Raw genomic sequence first — 13,905 nt, 5'->3', positions numbered from 1 at the left:
GACGTCCATCTCCCTTCAAGAAGGTCAATCCTGCTCTGGACCGCTCTGGTCCCCTTGGTTGACCTGGTACCAAAGAGCTGCCCAAAGCTGAGGTCTCATGCTTGCATCCTCCCATGAGAGCCCCTGGCCACATGTCCACACCTCAGTGCCTCACTCATCTCCCCAGCAGCTCCCAGCAACACCCCTGCCCACAGCCTCTGGCTTCCCTCCTGTCTGGGGTTTCAGGGAGAGACGGGTGCGAGAGAAGGAAGAGCAAGCACTGGGGGGAAGGCAGCGAGGCTTTGTGCTGAGGTCTTGTATCATCAGTGAAACGCAGTGGCAGGAGGGTCACCCTCTCCTCAGGACAGGTGGGTCATCACAGGCTTCTGCAAGGCACCAGAGGGAGAAACCTCAGCTCACTGCCGTGCCCATGCCACCCCAAGCCACCTCTGCCACCCCAGGTGATGAGGCCAGCACGCTCCCTGTCCCCTCCAGCTGCCACTGCACAGAGTGAGGACCTGCCCCATCTCATGGACCACACAGGCAGTGGGAATTCAAAGATGTACATCTTGTTTGGTCTCTCCACCCTGGGGCTTATGCCACTCCCAGACCTCAGGGGGTGATGCCCAGGAGCACCCGCCCTCACCAGCCAGCATGGTGAGACCAACACTGAGAGCCTGGGGCTCTGCTGGCTCAAGGGGAGCATGGGGAGGAACAGGTCCCTCTGCACAAACCCAGCAAGGCAGGTCTCACACAGAGCCCAGGCCAGTCACCCTCCCAGGCGGCTGGGTTCATACCGCAAAGAGCCGCTCCACCCTCCTGTTCTTCCCGTTGGGGTTTCTCTGTGTCAGGGAGCCACGGTAAACAGAGTTGCGGTCGAAGGAGTCATCAAGACCTGTTGTGAAAGAAGAGAGATGAGCAGCAGGTCCTCATCCACCTCACTAGTAGTTTCAATTACCCACCAAGTCACTTCGGTTTTACTATCCCCTGCTTACCGTGGTTTTGGATGCGTGACTGCACTTCCCTCTCCAGGGGAGTGGTGGGAAGGCCTTTGACAACAGGGAGGCAAAAGCTGCTGTTACTTGGGTTTCCAGAGTGCCGTGTGAGCTGGGTCAGCCTGCCAGTGGTCAAGCTCTGCTCTGGAAACCTCCATGGTACGGCAAAAGCTTAGGCCCTGAGGAGCTCTCATCCCCCAAGGCTTTGACCCTCTCTTGACCTACTAAGTCATCTCCCCTTCTCTGCCATCAACCTCTGCCAGCTGCACCTTTGCAGGCCCAACCTTGCAAGTCATTGACCTGCTGGGGAGGGTGGTCAGGAGACCTAGTCGCCCCAGCCAAGGCAGAGGGGATTAGGTTTGCCTGGTGACGTCCGTCCTGATTGCACATCCCTCTATCTCCTTGCAGGGCTGACGTGTCCCCCGGGCTGCCTTTATCTACCTGCCCTTTGCAGGAAGGAGAGCAGATGACTCCTCCTCAGCACAAGGAGAAGGGACCGTTCCACCTACCAGCCTCAGCCTGGGAAACAAGACTGTTAATTGTCTGTGCTCAAGGGGGAAACGCAATTCCTTCTCTGCATTAAATGATATTTCCCCCCTTCCCTCCCTTTGTTGTCCATTATCTGGAAGGAGAGCCATGCTTTCTGCCTGTCAGGTTATGAGGCAAGATAAAGAGAGAAATAGAAAAGTCATTTCCTAATGGATCTCGCTGATACTGGTCAGGATGGAACATGTCCAGTGATTGCCCCCCGACACACAGGCTGCCGTGCCAAGTTTCAGGTCATCATCTAATTTAAGTACTCCCAAGCTGCCGTTTGTCGTAGCTTGGCTGTGGAGGGCCTCTTGCCCCCCACCAGAGACCAGTGGCCCGAGGCAGGTGGGCAACAGGGTCAAGGACACCTTCCCCAAGATGACCAAGAGAGGAAGAAATTGCTATCAGAAGAAATTATGGGCTTAGGCGAGGCTTTGAGATCTAACACCCAACAGTTTGCCACAAATGAAGTAATGTAGATGTCTCCCTGGACTCCAGGGTGGCAGGAGCCCAGACTGCAGAGAAAGTCCTGGTTCTTGGAAGACTGAGCCAACTCAGCCTGACCTCCACTCTCCCATCACTGTCCCTAATCCTGCCAGTTGCCTCCTCCTTTCTAAGTTATCCACCACAGGTTTCCCCTGTACTGTCCTAAAAGTAGGCCACAAGCACAGGGAAGGGGACCCCCAAAGCAGACCCACAACGGGATGAAGAGAGAGAGGACCATGCATCCCCCAAAGCCCAGCCCATCCATCCACAGGTCCCCACCTCCCATGAGCAGAGCTGCAGTCCTTACCAGTAATTTCGAGGGGGCTGTTGAACTTCCTCCTGAACCCCTGTGGTCCAGGCATCGCCTGCAAGAGAAGGGGAGCAGCCTGCTGTGGGGAAGGGGATGGAGGACAGAGGTCCCCTCTGAGGCTACCACTTCAAAAGCAGCTCCCTGGAGACTCTGGTTGTCCCCAGGCTTAATGCCGTGCCACATGCACACTGGGAAGCACAGATGAAACGCATACTCACTTTAACATCATCCGAAGGCTCCCCTGGACTGCTGCTGTGCGGACCAGGAGAGTGAAGACAGGCAGCCTGTGGGCAGAGGAAGGGCAGAGGTTTCTCTAGGGGGGGTGCAGCGGAGGCAGACGACTCAGCCTGCCTTTCTTTGCATTTTCACCTCTTTTATTTAGCCTGGTCTGATCCTAAGGTGAGCAAAAGAGGCAGCACACTGCTATGGCAGCGACTCTGCCTGATGGACTGTGATTATAAAAATTAGTGTGAGTTGAGTCCAGGCTGTGGTGCATGCAGCAGTCCTGCATGCCCTCCCTGCAGCCCCGGGAAGAGCCCCCCAAATACAAAATCCTCCCTTGATGCATGTAAGGAACCAGTGTTATCCTCCATCCCCAGTGAGACATCGACTCTCGGAGCCTTGGAACAGAGTGCCAGGCAGCAGGGAGGGAGCTGGGCACAGTTCAGCAAGCCAGGCAGCCCTTCACAGCACCCAGGGACAGCTGCAACGACCCGGGGGAGCACAGACATCTCAGGGCTGGCACCTCTCATACCCACCGTCCCCCACACTCACCTGCCCGCTTGACTTCTTCCTCGCCTTTTCCACCGACTTCACTGTCAGCCCTGCAGCGGACAGAGCTGCAATTCGAGATTCAATGTCTGATACCTTTAGAGGGAGGAAAAAAACATACAGGTGGTGGCTGAAGGATCCATCACCAGCTTCATTTGCCGTCACTGGCTGGGGGTCTGGGCAAAGCAGCTCTCAGAGCCAAGCCCTCACCTCACTCTCTGCCTGCTGCACCTGAGCGGCTGCTGAGGCCACTTTGTCCTCCAGCTCAGACAGCTCTGAGTCAGTAGTGCCGCTGTGCCGAGTCCCTTCCTCAAGCTCCTTCAGGGTCTTCTCGAGCTGGTAGGTCTTCCCAGCAGTCAGGTACACCTGAAATGCAAGAAAAAACCACTCACATTGCAGAATTAAGTTCACTGGAGTCCTCCTCTCCTGGTGTGACTGCAGCCCCAGATGCAACAGCCCCTGGCACTATTTTACAACTGCCTTCTTGCCTTGCAGCACAGACAGTACCAGTCAGCGCTGGCAGGGCTTTTCATCTCATTTCCTCACTTTCCAAGGATTTTTGAGAGCAATTACCAACAGGGTGAAGTGGTAAAAGGCTCAACAGGAACACAGGAAGGACCAAAACTCGGTGACCTACTCGAGTAGCATCAGTATCTTTACGCCATGTGCTCAGAGGGGAGGCAGGTACCTGCAAACGAGCACAGGTTGCTATGTCCTGTAGCGGCAGCAAGACTGGAAGGAGATAGACTGAATCTCCAAATCCACTCAGTCTTTTTTAAGGGTGTCTGTGCTGCTGGGTTGCCTCAGAGTAGGGTCAGGATTTGGGAGCTTGGCCCTGGGAAGTTAACCAATCTGACCCCTGCCAAAGGCAGCTTTGTACAGGGACTGCTCTGGACATGCCAGAATGAATCTGGCTGAGAGCGCCCAGCAAACATGCGTGTGAACAGAGCCCGGTGTAGCTGGTGAACCAGGCAGGGTGAACTAGGGAGTGCTGCCTGGGGATGCACAGTGACTATGGGAAGCAACGTGTTAACTTTGCTGTCAAGGTAAGAAGGGTAGAGGGACCTGACCCAATAAAACAGCTGGTTTTGCTGTCACCTGCCTCCTCCTGGGCAGGACGCAAGTCCAAGCAAAGCAATTTAGGAGACATTAATATGTCTGTATGCAATCGCATAAGATGATCAGATGGGTTGTGGCTGCTGTTTTGCTGACTGATCCCAAAATCTTGGTACGGCTAATGCAACTCCTGCTCCTCCAGCCCTCTCCGCTTTTCTTGGGCTGGGTATTGCACGAAACTGCCTGGCATGAGCCTCCTGCATGCACTGAAGTACCGACCATCCACCCAAATCACAGCAACACTCCCCATGTCCCATAGGTCCTGCTGATCCCAGTGCAAACCCTGAGGCCATAACAGATTGCAAAGGTTTGTGGGTGCTATCCGTGAAGCCACTCAACCTGTGAGTCACAGGGATACAATTTGTTGTTGGGCCATCAAGCTCTCCCAGCGCCCTCTGAGGTGGGTGGCATCCCTTGGAGAGTGGCGAGCCAGCCATGACTCAGCCAGGGCCCCGAGGGAATGGCAGGATGAGCACGTAGCTCCTGGCGCCATCATCTACCCACTGCCTTGCCCCTGCCCTCCTGCTGACAGCAGCAGCACTAAGCCCAAAGTTCATGTCCTTCCCAGCCCCAGCTCCTCTCCTGGGAGAGGGGGAACCTCAAAACCTTCATGCAGTCACTCATCTTGGGGTGCATTTGGCCAGAAAGCAGCCAGGCGGTGCAGTTTCTGAGCGCACTCTGCTCACAGCAGGTCGTTGCTTTACGTATAAGCTTTCCCTGATGAAAGACGAACCATGGAGCGTGTTATAAAACCCTGCTCCCCATCACAGGATGGGGAAACCCAACCACCTGGATGGAGATGCTCTTCACCCCATCTTTGAGCTGTTTCTTTGCAGCTTGATAAACAGCACTGCGGATGCAATCCATTTCCCACAGGGGATCAATTCACATGGGTTTACAGTAGCTAAAAAAACCTGTTGGTGCTTCACACAGTCACACAAACCTAGCAGGGTATTATGCTCTAGATGTAAACTTATCACCTGCACGAGCCCATCAGCCCCAGGCACAAGTCAGCCTTAGCGAACAGATAGGTCATGCTATCCTCATTCGTAAAAGCCTTGATGAAATGCAGTGCTGGGGAGGAACCAAAGAGAAGAGGGACACAAGCTTTTGCTGCAGCTGGAGCACAGTACTGCTGAAGTCCAGCAAAGTGGTGCTACAGCAAGCTGGGGACCATGCTCATCCTCTCTCCCTGGCACTCACCCAGGAGGAACTAGGGACCAAGGCAGGGGAAGCCATGGAACAGAGCATCTGCACTTGCTGTTGTGCCATCTCCATCGTAAGATAGCCCTGGCTGCCATCTGACAAGACTGGACTCTTTAATCCCCCTGTGGTGCCCATCTTTTTAATGCTGACCTACCCACTAACAAGAAATTTGGGGTGGGCTTTCTCTGTATTCCCACCCCCTGATGCCCTCCCTGCTTGCAGAAAGTTCTCGTGAACCTTACGTTTTCTTCAAGCTCACGGTAGGCTTCGGCCACCTCTTTCCCATCTCCCAGGCTGGGAAGCTGCCCGGCAGGGAGGGCACAGCTGCCGTTGCACTGGCTCTCTCTATGCAACGACTCACACACTGCTTTCTCCGTGGTGTTTATGGCTCTCAGTACTTTGGCTGTGATTTCGCTCAAAGCCTGAGCCGATGACCTCTGCGAATGCCCAGCACAGCCAAAGCGGAGGGTGGGAGGGGGAAGAAAATAAGGACATTATTTTAACATAGTGTACAAAACAGCACAAGTCGGGGGTGAAAGGGGCATCAGACCTTCAGGAGCTGGAGAAAGATGGAGAAGCGATAATTAAAGGGTTTACGCTGTTCCTGAAGGGCTCTCCACCGGAGATGGATGCGTGGCTAAAGCAGAGCTTTGATCTCAGCCTGTGCTTTCTGGAGGATGGCTGTGACAAAAGAGGCAATCTCAAAATGCTTGGAAAAGAGGTTATCAAGGGATGTGTTTCTTGCTGGAAGCAATGCCACTGTTGCTGTCTGACAGCAGCAGCACCTGGCCACCTGAAGGCCACTCAGCAGTTAAGGTCTAATTGCAGCATATTGCTTTACACTTCAGCAGGCCTGAGCGTGGATGCAAATAACTCCTTAAGTTTGTGGAAAAAAAAACCTCCAACCCATAAAATTATTGTATTTCCACACTGCCAGAACTTGGGACTAATGTCCCCTCTTCCCATCTCAAGGAGCACTGGTGGCAATAATGCTCGTAAGTGCTGCCTTTTGCTTGATAAAGCACTAAGCACATGTAAAAATAGACTGAAGAAACTCATAATCTCTCTCTCAACTGATAATTCCCTAGAAACCAAGGAGATGGGGGTGATATATGCACTGGTGACAAACAGTTGTGTTTACAACTGCATGTATTTCCAGGCGAGGCATACTGCAGAGAACCAGCTAACTCAATCCAGCTGATGTTTTTATAATTTTATGGTGCCTTCACGGTACAGCATAGTTTTTTTCACATTTTCCATTAGGAGCATCTGCTTTCATCTCAATGTTCCCCAGTTAGAAGACTTCCTCCTGACCGGAGAGGAGACTCACATAAAACCAAACTCAGAATCATGCAAAATCCAACTGGATCTGGTATAAGTATACGGAAAGTTGATGTTAAAAAGAAAAACCCACACTGTGACACAGCCTTTGACCAAGGCTGGTCCATCTGCATCACTGCAGGCATTTCTGACTCAATACTGCACAAAGGTATTTGACACTGAGAGTTGCTGCCATGCAAAAGGCTGAATTTTGCTTCACTTCTCAGATTTGGTTTTGCTTTAGCTGTTACAACCTAGCTGAGTCTCTCTTTGCTTAGGAGCTGTCATATAGCTCCTGTGTTACCTGCCTGCATGACCCCACTACGAGACAACTGTGCCTGTGTTGTCCCTGCCCCCATATAGCTGGGTTTTGATCAAAGAAAGTAGCAGATCTGGAGAATCTGGGCTTCATTTTATAAGAATGAAGAAGCTTTTGTTGATACCCCACTAATACCTCCCTGTTCCTCAGCACAGGCCAGAGTTCGAGCCTCTGTCCGCTGCAGATCAGCAGCTCACACAGGAATTAAGTTACCTTGGCTTGGTGAGTTACCACTTATCCCCCATGTTGCAATTAACTGGAAGTGGTTACTAAGAAGATGCAACATCGTTCAACTGATGAATGGTAGTTAAGTCTGGCTGCAGCAGTCCTCTAAAAGCAGCTTTCAGGAAAAAGGAGGCAGTGAAGGAGGATTTTGGTAAGGATGCAGTGCACTGCTGATCCAGTGTCAGTAAGAGCACAGCAAACGGCACCCAAAACTGTGAAGGAAGCTGTCCTGGGAACAGTCACTTGCTCTAATCCTGAGATTTTATGTAGAGCCATGCAGAGATTCATACCTGAGACAGACTCACTAAATGCACCGTGTGAGTACATGCAGCCACGCACTCCAAGCCCAGCAGCAGCCAGGTTTTGCCTTGCAAGGCTGAGGAACAAAAGCACATTAAAAAGGGGCCTTGTGGCACAACTGAAATCTCTGTAACCTCAGACAAAAGGAGCTTTGCAGGAGAGGAGAGGGGGAGTGCAGACCCCGCTCGCTTCCTTCACTGCCCTCACCAGCGACAGATGTGTCAGAGCAAACGCACGTGTACCCCATCCACCGCCAAGGCAGAAGGGAGGGGATGAACATACAAGCCATTAGAGACCCAACAAGGAACGCTGACCTCTCCATTCTGCACTAATGGACTGTCTCTTGAGGCTCCGCACAACTGGGGACACACGAGATCTCCCTTTCTTTCTGAGTCAGCTGAGCCGTCATCGGTTGCTCATCCCTGATGCTGTCACCCAGCCCTACCGCCTGCTGGGTGAGGCAAGAGGGAAGCGGTCCAGCACCTCTGTCACTCACTCTCCAGCCAGGGAAGCAATTCTCCCCTGCAAGCCTGCACACAAATGAATGCCTCTCCAGCCCTGCCACAGGGATACATGGGGAAAAAGCAGATCTCCAAAATGCACCCAGCAGGCAGGGCGATAAATCAGAGCTGCATGGGGGTGAGAGACCCTCTGGGGTGATGGGAACAAGGCTGCATAGATGCTGTGATCCCTCCTCCTCTCCTCGACCCATGTCCGCATGGATTGCCCACCACTGAGTAGGGGACAGGAGCCAGCACAGTGCAGTAAGCACAGGAGATGGCAACATAACAGAGTGAAAGTGGGACCAGGGATTTTGGGAGTCCCTTGCCTAGTGCAGGAGCACTGACAGGCCTGGAAGAGATGTTTCAAGCTGTAGTGGGTGCCTGACGAATGCTGCCAGTACTAAATCATCACCGAGCTCTCCTCCCACCCTGGGACTCTCTTTGCTGTAATGACATCCAGATCCTGAGATAACTCTTCTAAATAGACGTGGAGGTTGTGTACCTCTCCCTGATGGGCGGTAGCCTGTAAGACCTCTAAGAGACTTTACTTTTGACTCTTGGATGAGACTGGGAGAGCCAACAAGGACAAAGGTCCAGATCTAACAGCCTGGGACTTTCCTATCCCTTGGTACCCTGTTTAAGCAGGCAGCTGAGCCAGACAGCCCTGGGAGGCATTGAGGTGGAGGTGTGGGACAGAAGATGAGTCACATTAGCATGGTGTAAGCCATAAAACACTGAGAGAAGAAGGAACTGCAGATGGAGCCCAGAACGGTATGGGTGGGAGGACACAGATTACCTTTCGAGCATCTCTGGCCACGTCATCACTGGAGGAACTCATCTCTGGCTTCTTCACTCTCTTTTCTTCACGCTCCTCTTCTTCAGAAGAGACTTCTTTGTCACTGATGTTGCTAGCTAACTCCTCCAGCTTCCTCTTCAATTCCTCCTCCTCGGCATCAGGATCGAGTTGGGACTCTGGGCCTGGAGACTGAAGGAGCAGAAGAAGGGAGTTGTGTAAGTGTCTCCTGTGGCAGACCATGGGGCATGCACAGGACCAGACGCACTCACCCAGACTGGCCAGCAAAGGAGCTCGAGGAGTGCAGATGGACTTTGCAAAGGGGACTTCAACCCCCCTCCCCACACCCATTTTCACAAGGGGCAGCCAGATCACCCAGGGGAGCAGCAGAACCCAGCAAGCTGCACTCCAGCTCTATACCAAGGAATACAAAGTCTTGGTCTGAAGAACTTCCCATCCATTTTGCCCCCCACAGAACTTGCTTGTTTTTCCCTGCGGAAAATCACCTTTCCCCTGCCCTTAAAAAGGTGCGCATGGGACATTTGTGGCCAAAGGTCATGAAGCAGCCATGGAGCTGTAGGTAATTTTATTAGTGATGCGAAAGGACGCAGCAAATTTCCCTGCAGGATAGGTGGCATATTTCCACCTGCCCCTGTTATTAGGTGGAATTCACGGTACCTGCAGAAGAATCCTATTAAACTCCCAGGCGCTGGAAGGGATCTCCAGAAGTTACTGAACTCGCTGCCCCTTGAGTTAAGATGGGAATACAATTATCTGTGTCATACTTGATGGGTTTTTGTCTAAGCTGTTCTTAATAACCTTGAACAATGGCATCCACAGCAGGCAATCTTTCTCCCAGGCAACATATTCCCGGGCTCTTCTACCTTTTCTGCTAGAAAGCTTTTCTTAATAGTTAACCTCAACCTGTCCTGAAGCAGTTTAGACCCATTGCCTCTGCTCTGATCTGCCCTAGGCATGGCAACAAAGCATGGGAACCTGCAAACATGTACGTCTCCTACTTCCTTGGTCAGACTTACTGACAGAAACACTGAATGGTTGCAGACATGGCCCTCTCCAGTATAAATTTTACAAAAAAGAAGAAATTGTGTTGTTTCACCTGCCCCTAAGGGACTTCTCTGTAATTATCACTGTCCATCCTACTGAGCCATCAGCCACCAGAGCAGCTCACGGTGATGGGTTCACACAAAGGAGAAGAGTACATGGTCTAAAATTAGAAACCCCAAATCAATGTCGGGTGACCTAAGTATTCACAGAGTCTACATTGCTGCCCAGGTTTAACTTAATTTAGCTGTTTGCTTCCAAGCTTGATGGCACAGTAAGACAAGGGCAGCTCAGAAGAGATACAGCAATCCTTCTTGACTCAAATCTCATATTCACAATAACCAGGTGACTTCTTCATATCTACGAATTGATTCTCCCATGATTTCAAATGAGCCATCACAGCTCTGTGGATGTACCGACATCCACTTAACAATATTCCTGAAATTAGCATTTCATAGAGTATCAAACTGAAATGCAATTTTCCTTGTGCACAAAGGGCAAGGAAAGCACTAACTTGCACGGCGGGCCTAAATGCCATGGGTTAAATTTGCTTGTTTCTGTCCTGCCATGCAATGTTTTCTAAGGTACTCCAGCACCTGAACCTAGAGAAGAGACTCCAAGGCCAAAACAGAAGATTAAAATCGAACAGTGTGAACCATTTTGTCTATCCAACCTTCTCTATGCAATGCTGGCTGTTTCAGAGCAGCCTCTCCGATGACAAAGGGAAGGGACCAGCACAGCCCATGCTCTCTCCCTGCAGAGAGTGCCCCGGCTTTGCCCAGTTACCTCATCAGATCGCACCAGGATTTTTTCCTCCAAGCGGTTCATTTCGTTCGATTGCGGACATGCGTTTGTTGAGCTCATGAATCTAGAGGAAAGGAGAGAGAAAAGGAATAGAGAACAGACCAGCCACCGCTGCCAGCACAGTGAGGAAACAGTGCAACCAGCAGAAGAAAGCAAGAAGCGAGTGGGCTGAGTTAAAAGACATTTAAAAATGTCTTAAAAAAATGGCCCTGGATACCCTGAAGAGCTCCAGCACAGCCTCTCCTCAAATCTGGAAATCTCAAAGCGATGCTGAGTACCCAGCACGCTGCAATTCCCACCGAAGCATCAGTAGCAGTGAGCATAAACCCACATCACTGACCCCTTGCCCAGACAAAAGCACCAGGCTGTTACAAAGCCATCTACCTTGCCATCTTTCACATGCTGCCCCAAAGTCAAGTCAACATAAATTTTCACTTCCTATTAACACATTTTTCAAGCAGCTACTACCCCATCATCCCCCTGCCAGTACAGGGCTGGAAAGGAAAACAGAAGAAGGTGAGAATTTCCCATGAAAAATTCCAGACAGAAAAACTAAAACTGAAAGTTTTCCCCAACACACTTTGAAACTTTCTGACTTCTCCATGCATTGATCTACCAAGATGCTTGCCCCTCTTTTCTCCCTCACTCTTCCAAGGCAAAAAAAGGGGCATGGAGAGAAGAGAAGACAGACAAAATCCTGAAAAGTTACTTTCTATGCTCAAGAGCTAAGACAAACTTTTGTGGTTAAATCACTGAAAACATTAAAGGAAGCTTTTTTTTTTCGTTTTAGAAATTGAAGTTTTGCTTTCTTTAAAAAATAAAAAAGTCTTTCTCCTTTGATCCAAACAAATAAAACACAAATGACGAGAACTACTGCCCATTTTATAACACTATATACACATCACTGCTGTTCTGAGTGGCTGCCTCCCATTCAAAGGGGAAGTAGCAGCAAATGCAGTAAGTAAATGCAGTAACAAAGAGATGCAAGGGCTTGGCTTTGGTTTTATAACATTTCCATCCTCTCACTTAGTTTTTGTGCTTGCTAGTGTTCTATTAATTAGATCCTCACAACAGCTTGGAGAGATTGCATCTGTTTAAGGGAAGATGAATATAAAAACCTGACACTCTGGAGGGCAGAGCGCTGTAATTACTGTCCCGAACTGAATGAATCTTTAAACAGCATTGAACCCACAGGCAGGAAGCAATCCAGTTCGTCTCTAAGTGGTTTCTTAGTACTGTTGAAGGCCTGACTCTTGCATTGCTCCTGGTGACAATGAGAAGTCTGTGATGAGCCATCAGCTTCAGATGGTGATGAACTGAGCACCTGGCACCACTGTGCCACCGTAAGACAGAGGTTCAGAGAGGCCAGAGCATAATGGACTACAAGGATAGGAGCTGAAGAGCTTGCTTTCCCTCTCCTTCCCAAGCAAGGCTGGTTTTAATGCATGGTAGGTCACTCCATTAGGGTGCATCCCCACCACGGCCTGGACCGCCCTGCACTGCTTTCTGCAAGACAAAGGCTGGCAAATGCTGCTCTGTATTAAAACATTTAAAGCAAAGAAACTTAAAACACAGCCCAAAAGGAGGACATCAGTTAGGGCAAACTATTCACTTGCTGCTGGGGAGGTGCTGCCTCCAGTCTCTCAAATACCCAAGACCTCTAATAGAAGCTTTATGTAAAGAAGAGGAGCCAGACGGCATCAAAGCTTCAGGAATCCAAAACAACTGAGCTGTCCTGAGGTACAGCAGAATGGCTTTTGGGGAGAAACTTGGTAAATTGGTGCTATTCCTTGTGCCTTGGTCCTGTTCCTACCTGGCTTCTAAAGACCTAAAGGCAAAGATCTGCACAGTCACCAATTCAGGGCTTCTTTTCATGCCTCATCATGTTTAAGAGCTTTTTTTAATAGTGGGTTTTTTTTTAAATTTTGTTCTAGCACCTTCAGGTCCTGGAGTCACAGGGCTAGGGAACAGCCCCTGCTTTTGTTACTGGAGAAGTTAAGTTTCTTGTGTTTGGGACTGAACAGTGTATCCTCTCCAGAATGAAAGCAAAAGCAATTTTCAGATCAAACATATTTTGAGAAACTTGCACCTAAGGCGGTTTTAGGAAAGAGGGGTTTCATCTGTGGGGTCAAAGTGATGCAGGGCAAAGAGCTGAGCTCTTCACCTCTAGAAACCTTCAGATGCCAACAAGATGTCTATCAGGAAAACATTGCTTTTGAAGCCAGGCTATGGGATTCAATACAGGGTTAACAGGGCTTAACAAACATGCTTCTGGACCTTACATCCCACAGGCCAACATCTTGAATCGCCAAGAGGGCACAGCCTCTGAGAAGTGCAGCACCAGGGTGACCAGTTGTACTCAGCCATCCTCGCTGTCCCCTGGGATGTCCCACAAGGGGCCGGGATACCCCATAAGCCCCGACAACGGCTACATAACCTGGAAGTGCCTGTAAGCAGCTCAAGAGCCAGTGCTTTGCTGCTCAGGTCCCAGCAATGCTGCTTGCTGTCCCAAATTCCTCGTGGCCTGTCTCTGTCCTCCTCTCTGCCCTCAGCCCTTCCAACAAGAGGATGGACGTCAGCCTCTTCTGAACCTCTTCCAACTCTGCCAATACAACAGAGCTGCCTAGCACTGAAATCTGGATGTTCTTGCCTTCTCTCTTTTTTGGGCTTGTACCTGGCCTCTCCTTGGCCAACGGCGACAGCGGCGCATGCGTACATCATTCTGAAGTTAATGGTGCAGCACAGAGCTGGGTCTCTTCCTGTTGGTTGAGGAGAAGGCTCTGTGGGAGGGTGGTTGCTAGCTGTAAACCCATCAGCAGCACAAAGTGCAGGAAGGATGAAGAGCTATTTAGGCTAATGAATGATGTTGGTATAAGAGCAAATGGGGTTAAATTGGGAGTGAGAAGATGTCTCATGACCTTTAGAGTGACAAGGCTCCACAGCAGCCTTCATACTGGTGTGACGGAGCAAACCACAAAGCACTCCAGACCTCCCTGACGTGAGAGCTTGCCCAGCTGGTGAAGGAAGTCATCTGAAGCGTTGGTAGGAATTTGGCCCCATTTCCCCACTGAAAAACACGGTGCACATTTCATGCCTAATGTACTGTGGCCTCATTAAAGACACCTAGTCCAGGGTTCTTCCATTTACCGCTGACTCAAAAAAGAATGGCACTTACTAATTAAAAC

At 50.5% G+C, this 13,905-nt stretch overlaps 1 protein-coding gene across 1 annotated transcript in view; it reads right to left on the bottom strand.

Annotated features, from left to right (window-relative positions):
- Positions 1 to 338: 338 nt before the first annotated feature.
- The window catches only part of MLPH (melanophilin), a 23,851-nt gene continuing 10,284 nt past the window's right edge, over positions 339 to 13,905 (bottom strand). Inside the window, 10 exon segments of the mRNA XM_009635486.1 lie at positions 339 to 365; positions 777 to 874; positions 2,299 to 2,356; positions 2,520 to 2,585; positions 3,076 to 3,168; positions 3,283 to 3,438; positions 5,637 to 5,831; positions 8,858 to 9,046; positions 10,703 to 10,748; positions 10,750 to 10,784. Coding sequence (XP_009633781.1) covers positions 339 to 365; positions 777 to 874; positions 2,299 to 2,356; positions 2,520 to 2,585; positions 3,076 to 3,168; positions 3,283 to 3,438; positions 5,637 to 5,831; positions 8,858 to 9,046; positions 10,703 to 10,748; positions 10,750 to 10,784 — 963 coding nt within the window.

Source organism: Egretta garzetta, unplaced genomic scaffold (genome assembly GCF_000687185.1).
Source record: "Egretta garzetta isolate BGI_Z169 unplaced genomic scaffold, ASM68718v1 scaffold113, whole genome shotgun sequence".
Lineage (NCBI taxonomy): Eukaryota > Metazoa > Chordata > Aves > Pelecaniformes > Ardeidae > Egretta > Egretta garzetta.
This window is presented reverse-complemented; position numbering and strand designations above follow the sequence as displayed.